The sequence below is a fragment of the Rana temporaria genome, chromosome 2, assembly GCF_905171775.1.
Source record: "Rana temporaria chromosome 2, aRanTem1.1, whole genome shotgun sequence".
In the NCBI taxonomy this organism is placed as follows: domain Eukaryota; kingdom Metazoa; phylum Chordata; class Amphibia; order Anura; family Ranidae; genus Rana; species Rana temporaria.
The window spans coordinates 59,303,901-59,330,860 of NC_053490.1; the positions used below are offsets into that span (position 1 = coordinate 59,303,901).

The window sequence follows — 26,960 nt, forward strand, 5'->3', positions numbered from 1 at the left end:
TCCCACTGACACCAATGATGGGGCGAAATTTCTCCCATTGACACCAATGATCTGGCACTATTCCTTCCACTGACACCAACGATGGGGCACTATTCCTCCCACTGACACCAACGATGGAGCAATAATTTGTGCATGGACACCAACAATGGGGCACTATTCCTCCCACTGACACCAATGATGGGGCACTATTCCTCCCATTGACACCAACAAAGGGGCACTATTCCTCCCATTGACACAGATGATGGGGCACTATTCCTCCCACTAACACCAATGATGGGGCACTATTCCTCCCTTTGACACCAATGATGGGGTGCTGTTCCTCCCACTGACACCAATGATGGTTCATTATTCTTCCCACTGACATCAACGATGGGGCACTTTTCCTCTCACTGACACAAGCGATGGGGCACTATTCCTCCCACTGACACCAACGATGAGGTACTATTCCTCCCACTGACATCAACAATGAGGCACTATTCCTACCACAGACACCATGGTGGGGCACCATTCCTCCCACTGACACCAATGATGGGGCACTAACAATTCCCCTAATACCAAAGATAAGACATTGTTTACTTCTACTTGACACCAGGACATTTTCTTCCCCCACTGGCTAAAGGCTGAAGGACAGTAAACTGGCCCTTTGGTTAGAAAGTTTCGAGACCCCTGCTTTAATAAAAAAAATAATAAATGCACAATTTTTGCAGGTAAAAAAATGTGCATCTAATATTTTTTGTTGCAGGAACCTGTAAAGCATTGCACTCCCGCCAAACTGTCATTGTATCTGTGTGCCTGTACATCCAATAAAGGGCAAGCAAATACACTGACAGGAAGAATCAATAAACTGCCAGGTGCTCCAAACCATAAATGTAAAGTCTGGATAAGTCAACCTTTAAGCTCAGTATTCTAATTGTGCCTCTATGCCAGGGATGTCCAAACCTTTTTCATGGAGGGGGAGATTTGAATAAGTGAACATGTGTGAGGACAGACTATTTTGCCTGACATTCTTTGATCTATTAAAATGAAATGCAAATTAACGAATACACTGCCCAACAAGATACTCTTGCCTTGTGGCTGTGTGTGGTGAAGAGTCTAAGGATGTGCTTGGGTGTGTTATTTGGATATTGTTAGCTGGATTCACATAGGGCGGCGTATTTTTGAGCCGGCGTATCGTATTTACGCTACGCCGCCGTAAGTCAGAGAGGCAAGTGCTGTATTCACAAAGCACTTGCCTCCTAAGTTGCGGCGTAGCGTAAATGGGCCGGCGTAAGCGCGCCTAATTCAAATTGTGAAGAGGTGAGCGTGTTTTATGTAAATAAACCATGACCCGACGTGATTGACGTTTTTAACGAACGGTGCATGCGCCGTCCGTGGACATATGCCAGTGTGCATTGCTCCAAAGTACGCCGCAAGGACTTATTGGTTTCGAAGTGAACGTAAATTACGTCCAGCCCCATTCACGGACGACTAACGCAAACAACGTAAAATTTTTCACATTGACTAGGGCAGCTATTTGTTGGGCTAACTTTACGCCTGAAAACGCCTTACGTAAACGTCGTATCTTTACTGCGACGGGCAAGCGTACATTCGTGAATAGGCGTATCTCGCTGATTTACGCATTCTAGGCTTAAATCAGCGTTCACGCCCCTAGCGGCCGGCAGAACTACACAGCTAAGATACGACGGCGCAGGCAGTCGTATCTTGGCTACATTTAAGTGTCTCTCAATTTTATTCAGAGTTACGACGGCGTATCTACTGATACGCCAGCTTAACTCTTTGTGAATCTAGCTAACTGTATTTATCGGTGTATAAAACGCACCTCCACTTTAATAGGAAAGTTTCAGGTTTTTTTTCTAATTTTAAATTGAAAATTATGAAGCAAAATAAGGGTCAGTGCCCATCAATGCAGCCAAGTCAGTGCCCACCTGCAGCTTCACCATTGCCATGAATGCAGCCTCACCATTGCCATGAATGCAGCCTCACCATTGACATGAATGCAGCCTCACAAGTGCCATGAATTCACCCTCAACATTGCCATGAATGCAGCCTCACAAGTGCCATGAATGCAGCCTCACCATTGCCATGAATTCAGTCTCACCATTGCCATCAGTGCAGATTGATCCATGCCCATCTGCTGCCTCGAAGGGGACAGGGAGGGAGGCGGGACAAGCGCAGATAGAATACATACAGGAGAATCTCCTGTTTACTTGGCGGCCTCTTTAATACAAAGTCCCGCCTCCTATGATAGACAGAACAGTTGCCCAATGCCAGCCCAGGAGACGGGACTTCCTATTACAGAGGCCGCCGAGTAAACAGAAAAAACTCCTGTATGTAATCTGAAGATATTCGTCCCTCCCCCTACCTGTCCTCTCCGAGGCAGCCAGAATTGAATGATCAGCGTATAACACGCACACATGATTTTCACCTGATTTATAGGGTGAAAAAGTGTGTGTTACACGCTGATAAATATGGTATATATCTTTTGTTCCCGAGCGCCAATTCGTTGGGGGCCTCAAAAGATATATATATCCAAATTACTAGTGGGGCCGTATTAAACTGGAACATGGGCTGGAATTGGCCCCACGGGCCAGACTTTGGACATGCCTGCTCTATGCTAATGGTCCCCCATTTCCCCCAGGACCTTAAGAATCATAGTGGGTTAATTTAAACTAGTTTAAAGTCAATCTAAACCAAATCACTAACATCCCATATAAAATTTAACACGTTCGTAAAATTTAAAAAGTTGTTTTAAATCTTTTTAAATGTGTGGCTTTCATTGAAAGCATACCTGGTGATCCTTCCATGAAGGTCCTTGTTATGGCCTTTCTTGTTATAGTGGACAAGTGGCTCCTGTGATATCACTCTGATTCTGATGAAGACTACAAGTGGACGTCCTGACAAACAGTGCACAGATGTGGTCTATAATTGTTTCTAGTTGGTCCAGTGAAATGATGTGAGGCTGGATGAGACCAGCATAACTAATAATGGAATAAAGGAAAAAAAAAACACATATAGTGAAAACTGTATTTCTCCATCATCAGTTTTTGGACACGGCTATAAGCTCTCCGACCACACACCTGCTGTCTTAGGCCTCGTACACAGGCCAGAGGACAACGGTCTGAAGGATCGTTTTCATCAGTTCAAACTGATCGTGTGTAGGCCCCATAGGTTATTTAACCTTCGGTCAAAAAAATGAGAACTTGCGTTAAAATTTAACCGATGGATGCCTAACCGATAGGTCAAAACCGATCGTAAGTATGCAAAAGCATCGGTTAAAGACCCGCGCATGCTCAGAATCAAGTCGAAGCATGCTTGGAAGCATTTAACTTTGTTTTTTTCAGCACGTCGTTGTGTTTTACGTCACCGCGTTCTGACACGACCGTTTTTTTAACTGATGGTGTGTACGCACGACGGACCATCAGTCAGCCTCATAGGTTAACCCCCCTGACGGTAAACCCGAGCGTGACTCAGGGTTGGTTTTCAATGCTAAGATCGGTATCCCCGAGTCACGCTCGGGGTGGACGTGCAGCGGCGCGGCTTACCTTTCGCTGGATCCACAGGCAAGTTCCTCCCCTTGTCCCTGGATCCAGCGATGCCACCGCGCTGTGTGAGCGAGCGGGTCCTCCTCGCTCGATTCACAGTGTCCCCGTGTGCCGCCGATCTCCGTTCCCTGCGACGTTACGACGCACGGGGGCGGAGAACGGCGCCAAATTCAAAAAAGTAAACAAACACATTACATACAGTATACTGTAATCTTATAGATTACAGTACTGTATGTAAAAAATACACACATCCCCCTTGTCCCTAGTGGTCTGCCCAGTGCCCTGCATGTACTTTTATATAATAAAAAATGTTCTTTCTGCCTAAAAACTGTAGATTGTCCAAAAGTGTCCCTTTATGTCAAAAATGGTTTTAGATCAGCTAGAAAACAGCGATAATAAATTATAATCACTTGCAGAAATGTGCGATAGCGATTTGCGGGGAAATTCGTCATAAAAAAAAAAAATAATGACAGCGACAATTCTGCAACTGCAAATTTCAGTGATTTTGAGTTGATTACATTATTGAATAATTTTTATTATAATTATATTATTATTTGTTATAATTATTTATAATTATTTATTATATTATAATTTATAATTTTGTTTTAAAAAAAAAATCATACCCGGAATGCCTACAAGACTCTTGTTTGGTCAGATGTAAGTGAGTTATTTCTAAAAATTACAGGCCTACAGTATAAAACGCCAAATTTCCTTGTAAAATAATTGTACCGCTTTTGGTACGTAATTCCAGACAGAATCATACCGCCAGGGAGGTTAACCTAAGACAACGGTCCTTCAGACCTCTGTCCTCTGGCTATCCTATTGTGTGTACAAGGCCATACTCTTAGTGTCTCGGGATAATGGAAGTTTGCTTGCTCTCTGCTGTTTTTTTTCCCCTGAATTGATTTATCTAATACAAATACTGGTAGATTCAAGCTGGTTATTGGAAGTCTGTCCAGTTAGCCAACATATGCAGGCTGTTTATCTGTGTTCCATTGGTCAGGAGTTTCCTGGGATTTCCTTGGAGAGTTTTCAGGACCAGAGCTATGGCATTGTTCCTGTCTCTGAAGACTCATTATTTGAGTACCTGGCAGACAATTCTCTTTTTACCACTGACTTGTCATTTGCTTTTATGTAATTCCCAGCTGGCCATTAGGGGGAATCCTCCTCCTTATTTTACATTTCAGGCTGTATTTCTTCCTATGCTCTGGAGGTGGTTAGGCACTTTATATGCCTAAACTGTCACTTTTAACTTCCTGCTGCTTATTCATTTGTCAGCTGAGACTAGGCAATGCACGCACACACAGCAGCACTAGGAGGAAGGTGCACAGGTGGAGCATGCACATGTGTAGGATTGGGCATATGGAAGATCTGCTACTTCAGCAGATGACCACTTTGACCTTGAACTATAATGTGTCAATCATGCTGTGGACATTGAAGAACGTTGGATAATCCTGAACATTGAGAAGTCTTCTCTGATTCCATCATTACTTGGATACATTTCAGACAAATTTCTTCCTGCCCCATGAGAAGTTGACAACACTGCAGAATCAGTTTGGGCAGCTTCAATCCCGACATCGCTATTCTCTGCTGAGCTGCATGCAAGTGCTGGGATTGATGGTATCTACTTATAAATCATTTTCATTTGCTCAGTTTGACTTCAGAACATTACAAAGAAATATTTTCACGGCTTGGGACAAATTCATTCTTTCTCAGGATAGGGTGACTTCTGTCTCATTATCAGAGGAAACATTTTTTATCTTTTTTACATTTGAAGGGTGTCACGGATTCCAGTTTTCTGGGTTGGGATGGAGTGCTAGACCATCTGTCTGTTCAGGGTTGATCCTCCTCTCTGGAGGAATATACACTTCATCAACATCCTGGAGTTGCAAGTGATTCATATGTCATTACTTTTTTTGACCTCCCCCCATCTGACAGGTCATTCGGTCAGGTTTTAATCGCACAATGCCACAGCACTGACTGACATCAATCATTGGGAGGGGCACCAGAAGAATTACTGCAACAACAGAGGTAGAATCCATCCTGTCCTGGTCAGAGTTTCATGTTCATGGTCTCTGAGGTGCACATTCTCAGAATGGAGCACTGGCAAAAAGATTTTCTCAGCTTACAACATCTGGATCCTGTGGACCAGGAAGTGTCCCGGGACATATAACAGCGCTGGAGGATGACTGATAGGTTCTTGATTCAACAAGATTAGTCTTTAGGATGTGGTGAATGTAGCACATACCCTGATATATGCTTTCCTTCTGCATCTACCTTGGCTAATGTGAAGGACCTAAAGAGAGGGCATTCCAGTAATTATCATAGCTCTGGCCTCTAGCATTGGCCTCAGAGATTGTGGTACACTAATTATAGCCTATAGTCTCTGCCAGAATGACCAGATCTGTTTTATAAAGGATACATCTTCCACCTTGCTTTTGGGTCACTGGCTTTGACAGCCTGACTGTTGAAACCTTAGTGTCAGGAAACAGCAGCAGAGATTGCCAAATCTGCATAGCTACACTCAGGAAACTGGGACCAGACTGTATATGCTATAAGTGAGATTTATTTACAGTGAAACAAAATCCATCCGAACACCGGCAAATGATACATAGCAAACTAAAGGATACAAGTAAACTAAAAACCCAGTGAGAAATGCCTAACAACCTGACTGAGTGACAAAAGACTAACTATCAGCAATATATACAAAATAGGGAGCACCGATCAACAAGATAAACTGGAGATGCAGGGACAAGATGGGAAGGGGGACCAAGTACTGGGATTAGGAATAAGGGAAGAAGATATGAAGCAGTAGGGTACATGATGCAGGGCAGGAGCAAGATCTGGGTCAGGATCAGAATTAATGGCAGACGGTATCTGGCTGCAGAGCAAAACACTGGAGCAAGAGGCACTAGTAGGGGAGCACCTAAATACCCTCCCAGCAGTCAGCCTCAGGTGGAAACTGATTACTGGGATCTGCTGGCTCTGGGATGCACAGTGTCACCAGCAAGGGGATCCAGGTTCTGACACCCAGGTTCTGAGAGAAATGGGCATTTTGGATTCAGTTAACGCCCATAAATCCACTTCCTGCCAAAGTGGACTCTGCTTCCACTGCTCCCAAGCATCCCCCATAATTGTCTTTCCCTGTGCACATCCCCAACTTGTTTCCAAGGCTCTGTTCTCTCGTCAGTGGACTCGGGACCAACATGGAGGGTGTCACTGAGTACAAGGGAAGGAAACCAGGGAATTCAAATTTTCTGGTGTCACAAAAGCCTTAACCACATGTCGTTTGATGGCGGCAGGATGGCTCCCCTGTGTGAATCGCCGTAGCAGCTGCTTTAAGGGTTATAGGAGCTGATGTGCATGCCTGGCAGCCGTGATGGCCTAAACTGAGGAAAAAATTATTATTATTATTTTTAAATTGGGATGTTTATTATAGCAAAAAGTAAAAAATATATATAGAGCAAAAAATAAGTACAGCAGAGGTGATCAAATACCACCAAAAGAAAACTTTATTTGTGGGAAAAAAGGACATCAGTTTTGTTTGTGTACAGCATCGCACGACCGTGCAATTGTCAGTTAAAGCGACGCAGTGCCGTATCGCAAAAAATGGCCCGGTCAGGAAGGGGGTAAATTCTTCCAGGGCTGAAGTGGTTAATCACTGTCTAGCCCTGTCCAAAAATAATCTACGTATTTAGTTAAACAATTATATACACCAATCAGCCAAACATTATTCTCACTGACAGGTAAAATGAATAACATTAATTTTCTTTCTCCAGTGGCAGCTGAAAGTGGGTGGGATATATAAGACATCAAGTGATCATGTTGTCCCTGTAGTTGATGTGTTGAAAGCAGAAAAATGGGCAAGCATAAGGATTTGGGCAACTTTGACAACAACCAAATTGTAATGGCTAGATGACGGGACAGAGCAGCTCCAAAACTGCAGCTCTTGTGAAATGTTTCCGGTCTGCAGTGGTCCAAGAAAGGGTAGCTGGCGAATCAATGATAGGGTCATGAGTGGTCAAGGTTCACTGATGCAGATGGGGAGCAAAGGCTGGCCTGTGTAGTCTAATCTAATAGAAGGAAATTAATGAAAAGTAAATGCTGTTTCTGACAGAAAGGTGTCAGAACACACAGTACATCACAGTTTGTTGTCTATGGGGTTGCAAAGCAGCAGACCAGTCAGGGTACCCATGCTGACCTGTGCCCACAGCCATAAGCACCTACAATGTGCACACAAGCCTCAGGATTGGACCATGGAGCAGTGGAAGAAGGTGGCCTAGTCTGATGAATTGTGTTTTCTTGTACATCATGTGTACGACCAAGTGCATGTTCATCACTTGTCTAGGGAAGAGATGCACTATTGGACCAAGCAAGCCTGCAGAGGCAGTGGTGTGATGCTTTGTCTAGTGGAGTCCATACATTCACAGGTCAGGGGTGTATTGGCAGCAAAATGGGGACCTACTCTATATTGGTAGGTGGTCATAATGGTATGGTGGGTGGTTAAAATGGTATGACTAATTCCATGCAGCACACAGGTGCAGAATTATGTGTGCATTTTAAAGGAAATGTACTATATAGTGTATAAAATACAGTATAACTGTATTGTAATGTAAATTGTGTGGCGATTGGACTTGTTCTTGTTAATGTGATAAAAACACGAGCCAGTAGAGTCAATTCCAAAGTTTGGATTGGTGTTAAATTCAAACCTAATTTAATGAATGCAGAAGTCTTGAGCTGAATCCTAATTTTGGTGTCATTTTAAGTAGTTCAGATTCCCGGAAGGCTTCTGTAAGAAAGGGAACAAAGACTGTTTCTGCCTTCTGATATGGCCTTAGCACCCTTAGCTTGTCTGCCAATACACCAGATCCCATGCTTCTATGTTATTATACCTTATATATTTTTTAAAGGAACTTTCTTATAGTGATAATGGCCCCATTATCTTATCAGACAGGGCTGTCAGGAGCTTTCTAAGCAATTTTGCATTTTTTTGCATAATTAGCTATTTTTTTTAGAGGCTGGTTCAGATTCCCATTGTCTTGAATGTGACTTCCTGTTCTGAAGTTTACAAATTTCAAAGGTTCACAAATCTTTTAAATGTTTGACTCAACCCTAAACGATGGACCTTTGTAAAGGGGATAATTAAGGCAGGAAATAAAAATATGACCCTGTGTGAATGAGTTGAAAAAAAGGAAAAATACATAATTCTGAATCGTAAAAATATAGAAAAATTACCCATCCGCTACTATCACCACTATGGACAAAATATAAGATACTCTTCCACTCCATGCTTTATATGCCTATTGTCTATGCTTTTTGAATTTAATGATAACAGTGCATACTGTATTACTTTGCATGCATTTACTCATAAAAACTATTTTCAAGGCAAGAATGAATCATGTTAAAATTGAGTCATCCTACGTGGAGCACTTCATGTATGAATTCATAATGCATCATGCCCATATAGGCTCATTGTGCAAGTCACATTTCTCTGTTATAATAAATTAAATGTTTATTGTACTTAAAATGGAGAAAGCTAGAAATAAAAATATCATGTCATATCTTTCACAGCGTGTGTTATTGACTCTCCTAATGCTCTGCTTAGTGTTTTATGAAGGTTTTATGATGTTCTGGACACCTTGTTGAGGTATAGCCTTCGTAGAGCCCTCATAATATTAAGCAATATTAAGAAATTTGGCAGATAATATTTCAGAGAGATTGTAGAAAAGTGGAGCACATACAACATTTTTATGGCTTAATTTTAAGGCTGCATCTCTTGGTATCCAGCTAAATCAAGTCAGCTTGTTACGAGCTTTAAGTCTCATAGGATATGTTTTATACTATTGTAGCACTACCCCCAAAAGAACCGCTGGTTAAGGTGGGCCCTTTGTTCCTAGCCTTGACCCTCCCAAATACCTCAGCCCCACTGACACACCAGGCTGAGTATACATCCAATATTACAGGAAATCACTGACAGTAGCTTTAAGTACCCAGCAATAATTCAATTTCAAAGAAACATGAACCAGATTAATTAGTAAAGGCAAATTTACTATATTGTTGCCCAAGGGAAACCAAGTGAGCAGGGGATCGCACAAATCAGCCAGCACACGGCTTCACACTCCCACACTAAAACTCTTTGGTCCCCAAAGATGGAACAAAGTCCTTTGAGCACATAGTGTTAATAACAATCAACTAATCTGAGACAAATAACTTGAGTGAACATTAATCAACATGTACACAAACCTAGATAATTCTCATTAACTTATGAATTTGACAAAGGGACCTCCCACCAATTATTGATTGAGGCGAGGTTGTCCTGTCTATGGGCCATAAATGTAGGCATGGCCCACCTGGGTGTGTCAGAGGGTGGGTACAGGTCACCCCCTACCAAATTGGTGGTGAGGAGGGTCGGCTTATTATTAATCTATTGTGTTTTAGAAAATCACACTACTGTATAAGCAGGAATGCCTCTTTTTAAAACTAACAATTCAGATTCATTCCTCTCTGTGATTACATGGTAGAAAATCAGCTGTCAAATGGAAAATATTTTTATACACTTTATACCAATATTCTACAGATTTTTACATATTTGGTTAAAAAAATTAAATATTGCTTACATGCCCATTATTCCAGCAAACACAGTGTTCATATTTTGTAAGCTAGTAAAAGTTTAAATATGATTTGCTACACATAATTAAAAAGATGTGCAAAAAAATAAATTTTTTAAAGTTCCACTAAATATTTTATTTGGAAATTTACATTTAGAAAGTCAAATCGTATTTTCCTTGTAAACTCTTTAATATTGCATGCTTATGCAAGGACAATAGCTATACACAAAGGAGGCTAAAACCCTGTACACACGATAGGTTCATCCGATGAAAACGGTCTGATGGACCGTTTTCATCGGTTAACCAATGAAGCTGACTGATGGTCAGTCGTGCCTACACACCATCGCTTAAAAAAACGATCGTGTCAGAACGCGGTGACGTAAAACACAACGACGTGCTGAAAAAAACTAAGTTCAATGCTTCCAAGCATGCGTCTACTTGATTCTGAGCATGCGTGGATTTTTAACCGATGGACGTGCCTACAAACGATCGTTTTTTTTCTATCGGTTAGGTATCCATTGGTTAAATTTAAAACAAGATTGCTTTTTTTTAACCTATGGATAAATAACCGATGGGGCCCACACACATCGGTTTGGTCCGAAGAAAACGGTCCATCAGACCGTTCTCATCTGTTTGACCGACCGTGTGTACGCGGCATAAGTGTTGACATTTTATGATTTGCACAGACCATTAGGCCATTATGAAATGAAAGTGTGTTTATTCACATGGGAATGCTGTAAAAGTGTTTCATAACATTGTCCAAAATCACACATTTCTAGTGTATGACCATGGTTAGGTCATTGCACAAAAACAGGAGCATCTCTTTCCTTGTATATCTCCTCCACTCCTCAACTCACCCCCTCGATCTCTTCACAGATCTCAAACTTACTGAATGAAATATCGGTATGGATGTCACACCACTTTCTCAAACTCAATCTTTCCAAAATTGAGCTTGTTATATTTCCTCCTTCCCAGTCCCCCCCCCCCCATGACTTTACCATTAAGATCAACAGCACAACCATCGGTCCCTCCACACATGCCAGGGTGCTGGGTGTAATCCTTGACTCTGACCTCTCCTTTAGCCCCCACATCTAATCACTGGCTAAATCCTGCCACCTTAACCTCTGCATAATTTGACCCTTCCTGACTAATGACACCACAAAGCAACTTATTCACTCCTTGATTATTTCCCGCTTTGACTACTGCAACTCTCTCCTTAAACTCCCCGGCGGTATGATTAATTCAGATTTTAGGTGCTGAAAGCGGTACCATTATTTTTCATGGAAATTTGGCATTTTATATTGTAGGCCTGTAAAATAACTCACTTAAATCTGTCCAAACAAGAGTCTAGTAGACATACCGGGTATAATAAAATTTGAAACACAAAATCATAAATTATAATATAATAAATAAATATAAATAATTATAACAAATAATATAATAATAATACAAATTTTAATACAAATTTTTTGATGACAAATTTCCCCACAAATCACTATCGCTCAATTCTGCGAGTGATTCTAATTAATTATTGCTATTTTCAGCTGGTCTAAAACCCTTTTTGACATAAAGGGACACATTTTGGTTGGACAATCTCCAGTTTCCAGGCAGAAAGAACAGTTTTTATTATATAAAAGTGCATGTAGGACACTGGGCAGACCACTAGGGACAAAGGGGGTGTGTATTTTTTTCATGCAGTACTGTAATCTATAAGATTACAGTAGACTGTATGTATTGTGTTTATTTACTTTTTTAAATTTGGCGCCGATCTCCGCCCCTGTGTGTCGTAACGTCGCAGGGAACAGAGCTCAGCGGCACACAGGCACTGTCAATAGAGCGAGGAGGACACCGCTCGATCACACAACGGGGAGGCATCGCAGGATCCAGGGACAAGGTAAATAAACCCTGCCTGTGGACACTGTGAGGCAATCCCGAGTCTGGCTCGGGGTTACAGCTTTTGGTCCTGAAATTCCACCCCGAGCCAGATTCGGGAATACCGTCAGGGGGGTTAATGGCTTACCCTTTCGCAGGCTATCCCGCCCTTCAGTCTATTATGAATTCTGCTGCTAGACTAATACACCTCACTAACCGATCTGTGACTGCTGCCCCTCTCTGCCAATCTCTTCACTGGCTTCTCCTACCCCACCGTATTAAAATTCTAAATGCTAACCACAACATACAAGGCCGCTCACAACATCACCCCCATCTTCATCACCAACCTCATCTGCAGATATCGTCCAAATCGTCCGCTCCTCCCAGGACCTCCTCCTCTCTAGCTCCTTGTTACCTCCTCCCATGCTCGCCTTCAGGACTTCTTCAGAGCCTCTCCCACCCTCTTGAACTCCCTGCTTCAGCATGTCCGCTTAGCCCCTACCCTGTCCACCTTTAGACATTAGACATTTGTTCAGGGAAGCCTATCCCACACCCACCTAACAACTGTCTCAGAGCCACCCCCATCAAATTATTCCCCACATCTATTACCTTTTGTACAACCATCCCCTCCCTTTACAATGTCATCTCTATGAGCAGAGCCCTCCTGTCCCATCTGTATTGAACTGTACTGTAATTGTGCTGTCCTACATTGTAAAGCACTGCATAAATGTGGGCGCTATATAAATCATGTATAATAATTATAATTATGTAAAGAATAAGTAGTGCTAACACTAGAAAATAAGGTAGCATCATTAAAAGTTTACAGCAATAGGAACTCATTCTATGAACATATTAGCCTAATTTGTTTTTTTTATAATTCTGTCAACATCCATATGACAGGATTGTGTTTCTTTGCGTGACATGTTATAGGTGAGTTCACTGCAAGTGCAATTGCACTAGATCTGAGGGAAAGCTCTACTGATTTCTATCATCCAATCACGTGCAAGCAAAAAATGCATTTTTTTTTTATTTCCTTGCATGTTCCCCTCAGAGCTAGACCAACTAAATTTGCAGTACACAGACTGTTTGCCTTTAGTAAATCAACCTCTGTGTGTCAAGAAAAAATGTTGTCTAGAATTGATACAATGCAACCTTGTGTAATTTTTATAACATGGTTTGGATTAGGTCCAAGTTCACCCTTAAATACTAGACACATTTGTTTTCTCTGACCAGACAGGTAAAGTGCCTGCTGAAGCTAAATTGGTATTGGTATTGAGGAATTGAGGAAAGTTATATCAAATTTTGTTGTGACATACATATGGCAGTTCCTGGAGTTTCATTATAAACATTTATACTGACTACATTTAACCACTTAAGGACCGCCTCCTACACATATACGTCGGCAGAATGGCATGGCTGGGCACAAGCACGTACCTGTGCGTCCTCTTTAAGTGCCCAGCCGTGGTTCCGAAGCTCCGTGACCGCGCCCGCAGGACCGCGGACCCGATCGCCGTTGGAGTCCCATGATCGGTCCCCGGAGCTGAAGAACGAGGAGAGGTGTGTGTAAACACAGCTTCCCCGTTCTTCACTGTGGCGCTGTCATTGATCGTGTGTTCCCTAATATAGGGAAACACGATCAATGATGTCACACGTCCAGCCCCGCCCCCCTACAGTTAGAAACACACGAGGTCACACTTAACCCCTTCAGCGCCCCCTAGTGGTTAACTCCCAAACTGCAAATGTCATTTTCACAGTAAACAATGCATTTTTATAGCATTTTTTGCTGTGAAAATGACAATTGTCCCATAAATGTGTCAAAATTGTCCAATGTGTCAGCCATAATGTCGCGGTCATGAAAAAAATCGCTGATCGCCGCCGTTAGTAGTAAAAAAAATATTAATAAAAATGCAATAAAACTATCCCCTATTTTGTAAACACTATACATTTTGCGCAAACCAATCGATAAACGCGTATTGCAATTTTTTTTTACCAAAAATAGGTACTGTAGAAGTATACGTATCGGCCTAAACTGAGGGAAAAAAAAGTTTTTCTATATATTTTTGGGGGATATTTATTATAGCAAAAAGGAAAAAATATTGAATTTTTTTCAAAATTGTCACTTTATTTTTGTTTATAGCGCAAAAAATAAAAACTGCAGAGGTGATCAAATACCACCAAAAGAAAGCTCTATTTGTGGGAAAAAAGGACGCCAATTTTGTTTGAGAGCCACGTCGCACGACCGTGCAATTGTCAGTTAAAGCAACACAGTGCTGAATCGCAAAAACTGGCCAGGTCCTTTACCTGCATTTTGGTCCAGGTCTTAAGTGGTTAATAAACAGTTCTAATGGTTGTTTCCCTCCTGATTCTGATACATTTACAGTGTCAGCAGCACAGTTAAGAATGCTGATCAAATAGGAATAAACAAACATGTTAAGCATATATGTGTTCTGAAATGTGATTACTAATTCACTCTAATGTTGTTCCTTAAAATCAATAAATTAGACAGTTATGAACATAAAAAAATAAATACAAATTAGTTCCCTTAGGTGACCAACGCATGCTGATACAGAAAGCCAAAAAGCTGTAGAGTGTAGCATTGCAGAATATTTATTTCTAGTATTTATATATGATCCCGGTACTCTTTTCCGGTGTCTAACATCCTCATATTTTGTAGAAAACTCCCTTTTTAATTTAACTGATATGCATTTTAATAGGTCTGCATCATCCATCTAATGCTATGTAAATATATGTTTGCAAAGACACAAGAAAACTTTGCTTTCATTATTTTTCTTTGCTGATTGATCCCGCACAAATGAATTAATCCCAGGGTGTCTGCGCTTTGTCTGTTCTTAGAAATAGATGCTGCTCAGCACGTAGATAGTATGAATTAATCAACCTTCACAGTATGCAACTTCAGGCATAAAATAGCAGGCTTGTGCTGCAGAAGATTTTGATTTGAATTCGAAAAGCAGAACATATTCATTATACCTGCAGCATGGGCTTAAAAATGGCCCCAACTTTGAACGTGTCTGAGAAAAATCAATCTTTTGTCTTAATGATAAAAATGTATCTTTGGTGATTTTATGGGGCTTTGGGTAATAAAAGAGAAATACTGGTAAATAATGTGATTTTCAGTGTTTGTGTGATGCTTTAGAGGTTTCAGAGATTTTACTGGAGCTGATCAGGGTCCAATTTACAGAGCCTGTAGGCGTAGGATCTATGCCGTGTTAATCTTGCATATCAGCTGGATACCCCCAAACGACTAGCCTGTTATGGTGATTAAAGTAGATATAAACCCTAAGAAAATTAGATCTATTTTAGCTAAAGCACCATGTATCGGAAATAACCAAACCTTGATTTTAGATTTTTTTTCATATTAGCACTGCTGATCTTCCCTGGCTTATTGCAACTACCTCCTGTCTATGTGCACTCCATCGATAACCGCAAATCATTTTTCAGGGCAGGTTTCCTATTGGTGATAACAGTCAATTATGCCTTTGTAATGTGCGCCAGCATTGCCACTTGAGGTCTCCTCAAGTCAGGGTGACAACGCAGTAGAACATTTAGCAGACAGGGACAAAGAGTTGGTGGAAAAATGGAAAGAAACTGCGCTAAAAATTACCAGAAAGAAGAAAAAAGAGGGGAAAAATACCTGCAACGTAGTCACAGTCTAATCCCTCCAGGGTGCTGCGATTAAGGTGTAAACAATAAAATACAAGAAGTGAATATAAGAAAAATATAAATCGCGCTACCTCAACCACCCTTCTTGACCAACACAAGCGTATGCAAGTGGGTGATCTATAGTGATATAAGTGAAAAGCTGGCTGCTATATCAAAAAATTACCGTGATGGCCACTAAAGTGCAACATGCAGCCACCACAAAATCCCTCAGCAATCATAGTGATGGTGATTTACAAGAAAAAAACAAAAAACAGAAATAAAAAACAAAAGGCACTTGAATCAAAAAACTTCAGATAAATATGGGTTTTGGCTCTGAATGAGTTAATAAACAGTCCAAAATGTTGACAATGAAGAGTCCATTAGATAGCAGGTAATGTGTCAAACACCCGTGCATCTGTGCCACAGTACAGATTGGTTACAGTATAAACGTGTCCAAAAGAAAAAGAGTGACATCTCCTCCACCAGACTTATAGGTTGGCCTCTTACCAAATTCCCACGATCCCTTATGACAGGGGATCAGAAACAGCATATAGTAGGTCCCAATCTCTTTTTTGATATAGCAGCCAGCTTTTCACTTATATCACTATAGATCACCCACTTGCATACGCTTGTGTTGGTCAAGAAGGGTGGTTGAGGTAGCGCGATTTATATTTTTCTTAGGGACAAAGATTTGTCATCCAATGACAGAAAGTGTGTGAACAAGGACCTACAGGGTCCCTAGATATTTTAATGAAATGCGCAGATTTTAAAAGTATAAAAATCAGCTTGTAATACGTTTAACATGTCAGAAATATGAGGTTTTAATTACTAGATTGACTTTAATTACACAGAGAAAAATAGTTGTCTCTAGTGCTGTCTAGTTTCTGGACTATTATTTATATCTTCATTTAATTTGAATATTTATTATATTATTTAATAAATTATTTTACTATTTTTTACATTTGGTTTAAGGGTTTTGCGCTGCACTTATATTCTATTTTATCATTGCCATTGAATTACGTGAAAATTCTTTAGTGTTCAGCTTGCATATGGGGGGTTTGGTCTTTTTTGGGAAATTTGTGCGCTGATTGCACCTTCTGTTTTTGTATTTTCATGGGTGCATCCCCAGGGGGCACATCATTATGTCAGCATGGGTTCACAATTCACTGCAGAGAGTAGTGCTGACGCTATGACCTCAGATCCACTTTCTGCAGTATTGAAGACTGCCCAACTGCCAGGAGAAAGAGGAAGATAGCCTGAGGACATTATGTGACCCTCCAGAAACCAGGTATATATGAAAGGAATTTTTAAAATACAACTGTGGAGGGCAAATTCTTCAATGTAGCCAGTTTGAGAAAGGACACTAGCAAAGCCTACAAAAATATTTCACACTAAAAAAGCAGGTTTCGATCTGCAGCACAGTTTCATAAAATCATTGCAATGTACACCCCCGGAATTTTTATTGTTTTCTAAACAAAACTAGAATTTCACTTTATTTTGCCTCAGTCTTTTTTATCCATCTTGGAGGGCTTTATTAGAGAGTTTTCTCTAATTTGTGCCTCTGTCCTCTTTTACATGGTCATCACATTCATTTGAATCTGGACTCTAGTTATTTGTATATTATATGTTAAGCTGGTGTAGCAACCTGGAGTTTAGTCAGAGAGTTCCTCACAAATTTACTTGCCAAGAGTAGTTATCTTGGTCGATTGATAGGGATCTATTAATTTCTCCCTAAGCTTGGCCTTGTTGTTCTTTTGTCTTCTAGCAAAAGATGGCCGGGTACTTGGTGGTACTAGATACGAGAAGGGCAACCCAAGGTCAGGTTATGGGTATGTGGGGTGTCTCAGCCAATGGGTAGGGGTTTTCTTTAATCCTTTGGCTTGCTTTGAGAGCATATATATTTAAGTGAGGTCAGGTGATCTGTGTTCTGTTCCATGCAGACTGCCGTCTGGCTGGACCTGTGTCGTCTGCCCCGGGCTGCTAGGCTGGAAATTGGGCCTATCCTGGGGGCATCCGGCTGCCAGGCTGTGTGAGGGCCTATCCAGAAGTAAGAGGGCAGTGCAGGGTTGGGACTGTGGCTTGCAGTTCAAGCAAAAGTGACTGTTCTGCCGGCCGGAAGAATCTGTCAGTGGTCGGATGTAGAAGGGAAGCTGTCGCCACAAAGGGACCAATCGCCTTTACCAGAAACCACAGTGAGTTATTGAAGCAAGTAACGGAACTATATTCTCACCGAAGGGCACGGTGGAGAATTGGGAAACTTCAGGCAGTGATCAAGTCAGGGACCCAACCAGCAGAGGAGATGCTTGCAGAGCAGCCTTGTGTGTCAAGCCAGAGGCCGAGCCGGTTAGCAGGGGTGAAGCTTGAGGAGTGTCTGGAGTGCCAAGCTGAGTGCCATCTGGAGTGCCAAGCTAAGTGCTCAGCAGAGAAGCGGGGGTGACTCTTGAGGGGATACCACCGCAAACCTTGGAAGATCTCAAGGGATTCATAGTCAGTGAATCAGAGGGTCTAGTGAGAGACCAGGAGCTCGGTATTAAAGAACTACAATATACAGTTGTAGTGGAGCTGAAAGAACTGATACGTTTTGATCTAGGAACTGTTAAAGGACTGTTACCCATAGGAGACAGCAATCCTGCATGTGCAGAAGTGGCGTCTTGCTGGGGCCTTTTCCCTCCACGGCTGTTCTCATATTGAAGTCTCAGAGTCTGACAATTGAGTTTGAAACTATCTAAGGGTGTCCTGGCCCTAACCCTCTTTCCCCCAAAATATATAAAACCTCTTTTATATCCAAGAAATGTCTGGCGCCCAATGACTATCACCATCTTGAAGGATGTCAGCTATCTTTGGAGGTTCTCATTAGACCAAAAGAGGTAAAAGACCTTGCTACGCTGGCTATACAGGTAGCAGTTTTCAATAAATTTTAACCACCTAGGAATAACAAATACAACTGCAAGTAATCATCTACCACCCAAGAGTTTTAAATGACCACCAAAATTCAATTAAATGTAATGTCAAAAGTGCTCAATAAATTGACAGCTTCAATACAATTTATTGAAAGATGCAACTGAAATGAAATCACAAGGGAAAATCTTGTAAAAATTAATGGATTTTTCCACCAAGGTCCATCAGGACCAGGCCCGGATTGTCCGGTGGGTCGGGGGCCGCATGTCCTTGCTTGCGGGGCCAAGGCAGGCTGCTATTTAAGCCCACGCCGATCCCTCGAAATTTTCGCGGCCACACGGTTGCCAGTTCAGCTCAGGCTCAGCCATCGGCACGATGGGGACGGAAACCTGAAGTGGGAGGAGCTAGAGGAGACACCTCTCCATGGCCGCCAGTATAGTTCAGCCATTGGTGACAGGGCGTGACGGCGAAGGGGAGAGGAGCCTGCTGCAATCGGTGATTAGAGAAAACGTAAGTGCGGCCCCCTGTAACTTGAATAGGAGGAGTGGTGGGGTGGCTGCATATAGAAGAATCATTCTCTCCATCTTCCTCCCGCAGTACCTGAATGCCTGCTTCTGCTCCTCCCCCTCTCACAGGCTTTCAGGTACTGCGGGAGGAAGATGGAGAGAATGATTCTTCTATATATAGCCACCCCACTGCTCCTCCTCTGCTGCCCCCCACAGTGCTCTCGACCCCCATCAGTATGCTATAGCCCCCCCCCCAGTGCTCTCCACCTCCCCATGCTCTCTGCTGCCCCATGTGCCCTCTGCCTCTCCCCCTGTGCTCTCCACCTCCCCTGTGATATTCACCTCCCTTCTGTGCTCTCCACCTCCTCCATGCTCTCCGCTGTCCCCCTGCGCCCTCCACTTCTCCCCCAGTGCTCTCTAGCCCCCCCAGTGCTCTCCAGCCCCCTGTTCTCTCCACCTCTCCCATGCTCTACGCTGCCCCCTGTGCCCTTCGTCTCACCCCCTGTGCTCTCCACCTCCCTCCTGTGCTCTCCACCTCCCCCCATGCTCTACGCTTCCCCATCTGTGCCCTCCACCTCCCCTTGTGCTCTTCACCTCCCCTAATGCTCTCCAGCCCCCCCCCCAGTGCTCTCTAGCCCCCCCAGTGCTCTACAGCCCCCCCTGTTTTCTCCACCCCCCCTGTGCTCTATACCTCCCCCATGCTCTACGCTGCCCCCCTGTGCCCTCTGCATCTCCCCCAGTGCTCCTCAGCCCCCCAGTGCTCTCTAGCCCCCCCAGTGCTCTCTTGCCCCCCCAGTGCTCTCCAGCCCCCCGTGCTCTCCACCTCCCCCCATGCTCTCTGCTGCCCCCTGTGCCCCCCCTAGTGCTCTACAGCCCCCCAGTGATCTCAGCCTCCCCCCTGTGCTCTCCACCCCCGTGCTCTCCTGCCCTCCCTGTGCTCTCCGCCCCACCCTGTGTTTTTGCTTCCCTTTGTGCTCTCCAACCCCCCACTCCCTGTGCTCTCCAGCCCCCCATGCTCTCCGTTCCCCTTGTGCTCTCCTCTTTCTCTTCCTCCCTGTGTTCTCTGCCTCTCCCCTGTGCTCTCTGCCCCCCCATGCTCTCTGCCTCCCCCCACAATGCTCTCCAGCCCCCCGTGCTCTTGCCCCACCCCATGTTCTCAAGGTTCTTCCTTGTACTCTCTCACCCCCTGCTCTTTCCCTGTCCCCCTTGCTCCCCGCACCTTTGCTGGGTTTCCCCCTCCCGGGGGATACATCAGGATGGAGAGTGGGAAGGGGCGGGTTAAGATGTCATGGGCTGCTCATTCCAAAATACCCGGGCCTATTTTTTGTCCCAGTCCGGGCCTGTTAAGGACAATTTTAATCTACTTGTGGTCAATCAGAACCACTATCCTATGGGGTGGATTTGCTAAAGGCAAAGAGACTATGCACTTTGCAAGTGCAGATACTCCAGAGCTGAATAAATAAAAAGAAGTATCACTTTGCAAAGAATACCCAATTACGTGCAAGGAATTTTTTTTCTTTTTTTTTATGCATTTTTGCTTGCAAATGATTGGAGGATGGAAATCAGCAGAGCTTCTGCCCATTTAAGCTCTGGAGCCAATTACCTAGCAGGGTGCATCTGTGCTTGCAACGTACACCATCTATTTTCCTTTAGTAAAATCACCCCTATGTATGTCATTACTTTGTGATTTCTACAAAAATATAGAACTGATCATGCTATTACATTGCTACATGTATGGCTAAGGCAGTTGGTGTAAGTTGGAGTTTTGGCGTGGACATTTTAGGGTTGATTTACTAAAGGCATATAGACTGTTCACTTTGCAAAGTGCAGTTGCCTTCTGCAAGTGCAGTTGCTCCAGAGCATGGTAAATAAGGTAAAGCTTCACTTTGCAAAGAATTCTAATCACGTGCAAGGAAAATAAAAGAAAAACAGCATTTTGCTTGCACATGATTGGATGATAAAAGTCAACAGAGCTTCTGCTCATTTACTAAGCTCTGGCAAGTCTTTTTGCCTTTAGTAAATCAATCCCTTTGTGACAACAAATAACCAAACTCAGCTTGTGACTAGACTTGCTACAGAAATGAAACCCTACAATTCTCTAGTTGGTCCATTTATAGATTGGTGTTATTTGCCGCTGTGAGATCTTCAAGTAGAAGCTTAATTTATATGATGTTTTTATAGAAGGGAGTTTTCTAACCAGACTCCTCTTTTTAACTTCTTTTCAACTGTACTTATGTCTTTTTAATATTATTTGTACACTGTAAAATTAAGTGAATTACAAGCAAACATATATAACATGAAATGCATACTAAACATACATGTATCATTGTGGTAATTATTGGTATTATACTTTTTGTCAATATTTGTAAAGTATATTGATTGTGACAATTACTATTATGTTTTTAATTGTTTATTTATATTTTGTCTCCTTTTTTTTTGTGCAGGTTGTGAGTGTTGGAAAACACGTAAAAGGCTATCATTACATTATTGCAAACCTGGTAAGTACTTGTTCTCATTAATTTTGACTTATTTGCATTTTCCTGTTGCAGCAATGGGGTAAAATCAGTGGAAAATAAAAGTAGCGCATTCATTTGGTCTTTACTCATCATGCATCTCATTAAATTCTAATCAAAAGAGCATTTATCATCTCCATTATACATCATTTTACATTCAAATAGTGTGCAGCAATTCCATGTTAAAGGCCTACTTATCTCCGGAAAACTAACACCTGCTGAAGTATTTTATGTTATTTTTATTTTTGGTAAATACGGGGTACAGATTCAGAGTTTAATATGCTATATTAATTAGTTCACCCAAAATGATATTTTTGCTTTAGGTAGAGTCTGTTGAGCTGAGTCAGTCCTTAGGTTCTTACATACCTTGGGTACTCCAACTGTGAGATCTTCCTGCCATAACTGTCTTTGTCCATCAGTGAGTTTTGTGGCCCTAAAAACTCAAAAATCAAAATAGGTATCTAACAACAAACTTATGGCAATCAGTCGGTTTAAAAATAAGGTGGTTTTTACAAGTTAGGCTCTCTTGTGGAATTTTAAATATATCTAAAGCCTCTTGTTTTATTCTGGGTAGAGTAAGGAACAGTTAAAACCTCCTGTATGATTTCATTTTTTGCAATCTGTGTCCTGTTGGGGGATTTGTCATCACTTCCTGTCTTGTACTCAGTGGTAAGTGAGAGAAAAGCTCTCAAAGTGAAACCAATGCCTTCTTTTTTTTTTTTAAATGAGAGAATAACGTTTATTGAACAAACGTCAAAGGAGAAGTACACCCACAGCTCATTTGGCTCTACTTCTCCTGTGGATCACAGGAGTGTTGTTGGTTCTTCACTCCTGTGACCCGTTTTCAGCAGGCAGTCAGCTGAGACCCACTCTCGGCTGATGTCACAGTGCTGGTCCATGCTTGGGAAGGATCGCAACCATATGGTCGGGATCTGCCCACATGCCTGGACCAGCACCCGGCTCAGCCTCTCAGCAAGCCGCTGAAAGGCTGAGCTGGCTGTTCCTGCCCCCTCCACAGCTCAGTGCTCCAGTGAGTATGGGGGGTAGAGCAGAGAGCTGGTGACTGACAGTCATCAGCTCTCTGCTCACAGAGCTGTGAGAACTGAGTGATCAGCTGTGTTTGATTGCTTGGTTCCTATTTTTAGAGCCGGTTGGGGACAGATGCAGCATGGGACTGATTCTGCATTCACCTAGGTAAGTATGATTCTCCAAAAAAAAATCCAATACTTCTCTTTTATCAAATTTTAGAATATAATGCGTCACAATGAATATATACATCAAAAGTGTCCCAAGAGACATATTGGGGGTTATTTACAAAAGGCAAATCCACTTTGCACTACAAGTGCACCTGAAAATGCACTTTCATGTGCAGTCGCTGTAGATCTGAGGGGGGCATGCAAGTAAAATAAAAAACAAATTTTTTTCTTGCACATGGTTGGATGATTAAATCAGCAGAGCTTCCCCTCATTTCAGATCTACCCCTCATATTTACAGATACTGCACTTCCAAGTGCACTGTCAGTGCAATTTCAAGTGCACTTTGCAATAGTAGTTTGCACTTGTAGTGCAAAGTGGATTTGCCTTTCGTAAGTAACCCCATGGTCCCATCCTAAGAAATCCACTCAATAAAACAAATTATGAGTAGCATAATACACTGGGTTCTTAATACCCAAAGGAAAGAAGACATATTAGTAACAACCATTACTGCAGCAACCCAGCAACTTGTCCATAACCAAATCTTCCAGTGACAGGCCAGGAATCACCATCCATCAATCCCAGACTTTGTCAAACTTGGTTGGACAGACCCTGTGTTGGTAAATAATCTTCTCATACCAAAGAATGGTAACCTAGTTCTTTAGTGGCATGAACAGAATTCTCACAGTAGAATTTAAAAAAAATAACTGAATAGTGCAAATAACATCTTTATATTAAAACCCCCAAGAAATCCAAAAATCAAAATAGCTCACTTCTAGCACCAGGTATGGCATCTGACATCACAGGCTCTAAGCTCTGTCCAACACTCTAACTAAAAGGGAATTATTGCCCTGATGATGCCGTTTTGGTAAAGTATGTTTGATGGAGCTTAGAGCCTGTGACCTATGATACCATACCTGGTGCTAGTTGTGAGCAATTTTAAGGGTCCATGGGCTAAAAAAACGTGGCTTTTACAGGAATTTTGCATCTTACCTGTAGAAGCAGCTCAACGTTATCCTTTGTGTACATGCACATTAGGACATTTAGAGGCATAATTGATGCTCAGTGTACAGAGGCAGAAAAAAATCCTTCTGGTTCGCATTTTTGAGAAGAGTCTTCTAGCAGAACCAAAACGCTAAATGGTGCTAGTTGTGAGCAATTTAAATTTTGGATTTTATGGTTTAAATAAAAATATGTAATTGTAATTTCGTTCATTGTATTTAATTTTTTTGAATCCTACCGTGGGAGTCCTGTTTAGCCCAGCTTCACACTGGGCTGCCGGAATGAAGCCGTGCGAGTTTACCTGAACTCGCACGATATCACTCCCGCTTGTCAGTCCCGATTTCGGACACGAGAGACATCTATGCAGGTTTCTGCACAGATGTCAATGTAAAATGCAGCCTGAAATTGCAAAAAGTAGTACAGAAACTACTTTTTGAAATCGGTACAGTGCCGCAAATGCCATTGCCGGTAAATGAAGGTGCCATTGCCGGAAAATTCTGCCGATTTGACATGCGATTTGACATGTCAAATTGCATGTCAAATCATACCAATGTGAACCAGGGCTCATGTGGATGCAACTAAAGAACAGAGAATATCACCTGTGGAGGATATTCCCGATGAACTGAAATACTGGCTTCCCAACCTCTTAGTAATTCTGACTTCAACGGATCTGCTGAGCCCATTGGAATACTTTGGTGGTGGTCTCAGGCCTCGTACACACGACCGTTTTCCTCGACAAAATCCATCAAGAAAAATGCTGGCAGAGCATTTTTGCCAAGAAAAATGGCCGTGTGTATGTTTTTCGTCGAGAAAACTGTCGTGGATCTCGACGAGAAAAAAAGAGAACATGTTCTCTTTTTTCTCATCGGGAGTCTCAATTTCCTCGTCGTGTTTCTCGTCGGGCTGGTTTAAGACTAGAAACACGTTTGTGTGTATACTTAGAAACCCGCGCATGCTCAGAATAAAGTATGAGACAGGAGCGCACCTTCGGTAAAAGTAGCGTTCTTAATGGCTCATTCATCATGCTGTAACAGACTGAAAAGCGCGAATCGTCTCTTACCAAACTTTTACTTAACACGCAATAACATGAGATTAGCAAACGCAGCCCCAAGGGTTGTGCCAGTGGAATAGAACTACCCATTTATAGTGCCGTCGTATGTGTTGTACGTCACCGTGTTTGAGAATGATGAGATTTTGTCTTGACAGTGTGTATGCAAAGAAAGCTTGACAAGATTCTCGACAAGCCTGACAATGAACTCGTCGAGGAAAACGACGTTTCATTTACGACGAGATTCTGGGTCGTGTGTACGAGGCCTGACTCTCGTTAATTTGGCGCTTTGTGTTGTTGACAAGATTGGCAGAGCACAGCCAGCAGAAAATGACTTGACAGTTGGACTGTATATAGTCTTTTCAAGCTGCCTGCAAAGTATTTACCTCTTGAAGTAGCAGAAAGAGACTGTTTTCTTGTTTTTACTGTATTAAAGCCCCATAAAGTAGTTCCCTTTTTTATTGCTGTCTTTGACTTCAGTAGGAAGATTTCCATTCATTCCTCAAGAGAGACAAATTAAACAATACAGGCATACCCCACTTTTAAGTACACAATGGGGTTTATTTACTATCGCTGGAGAGTGCAAAATCAGGCTCACTTCTACATAGAAATCAATGGGCTTCCAGGTTTTATTACCAGGCTTAATTGAACAAGATTGGGTTAGAAGCTCATTGTTTTCTATGCAGAAGTGAGCCTGATTTTGCACTCTCCAGCGATAGTAAATAAACCCAACTTAAAAGTGGGGTATGCCTGTAATGAGAGGATGCAACCATTTCAGTATCTGTATCCATAGGAGTGCGCAAGGGGTGTGCCAGGTGTGCCTGGGCACACCCTAATCCTGGAGTTGGTAAGCTGTCAATCGTGGGCAGGTGACAGGTAAGCAACGATCCTTACTTGCGGACCCCCAGAACCTGGACAGGATAGGCATCAGGGGTGGAAATTAGTGGAACCGATCTGTATTTCCTTCTGCAGCAGCAAAAACTAGGCTTCTCCTCCTCTCCCTCTCGCCGACATTCAGCTGCCACAGGAGGAAAATACAGGGGATCGGTACCAATATATGCCACGCTCTAGTGCCCGTTCCTCTTCTTTCTGCTGCCCAGGTCCCCCTGTGTGCTCCCCTGCCCCCCCTCCTTCATTGTTTCAGGATGATGACCGGGGAAGAGTCCAGTTAATGTCACAAATGCAAATGTGTTGGAACTTTGAGGTGCACACCCTAATGCAATAGGCTGCGCACACCCATGTCTATATCCAAAAAGATAACTATTGTTTGGAGTTGGTCTTTAATAATAAAACAAAGGCAATATTTGTCAAATGTACATAGGTTGTATCTCTTGAAGACCCACAAGTTCCTCTTTCTCTAATCATTTTAGAATTTGTGAAAAGTGGCATAATGCTTTAAAACGCCAGTTTTGTTTTTGTGGACTGCTTTCATCTTTCTACTTTCCTTCTGCTAGGTTTATAAAACGATGACTTGATTAATCTCAGCGAGAATTTCTTTTATGATAACAGTCTCTTAAAAACATTTACTCTCTCTATCTCACTTTTGACCTTCAGTCAGGCAGCAGTTTAATAAAACAGACAACGGCAGTCAGAACTCTGCTTTATGCTAGTGTGGAAGGCTATTGCTAATAAAAATGATCCATCCCTTGTGCTAATGCAATGCTTTGTATTCCAAATGCTCACTTTTCTAAATAAGTGTGAAGTGCGATTTAAAAATGCAGAAAAGATAAAGCTGATCTGTCAGAATAATAGGTCCGGTTATTTTTAGAGTGTTTCATTTTTTGTGGAGACCTTGATTGCTTTATTTCAGAATCTGAGACTAATTATGTGAAGAGGCAAATATGTAGAATAATTAGAATTGCAGATCCAGTGTTTTCAAGTGAAATATCATTTTCTTTGCTTTGTCTAGATGTAATAAATTAAGATACTTTTTCTGCCTTTTAGACATGTCTGTTTTTAAAAAGCGCACCATCACTCTAAATTCATGATTTTGGAATAAATGGCAGAAGGTTGAAAACTCCACTGGGTGTATAGGAGTTCTAAAGGGAAGAGGCGCCTCTGAGTGTAGACGTTTTAAAAACAATTTAATAATCAAGTTAGTACAGGCAACTCACATTT

The 26,960-nt window shown here is 42.2% G+C and overlaps 1 protein-coding gene across 8 annotated transcripts in view; it reads left to right on the top strand.

The window, feature by feature from the left end:
* GRIA4 (glutamate ionotropic receptor AMPA type subunit 4) overlaps positions 1-26,960 on the top strand; it is a 430,528-nt gene that overhangs the window by 260,917 nt on the left and 142,651 nt on the right. For all 8 annotated transcript variants that reach the window (XM_040340234.1, XM_040340233.1, XM_040340232.1 and 5 more), the window contains exon 5: positions 21,531-21,584. In XM_040340234.1, the coding sequence (XP_040196168.1) occupies positions 21,531-21,584 (54 nt within the window). The remainder of the gene's footprint in view (positions 1-21,530; positions 21,585-26,960) is intronic.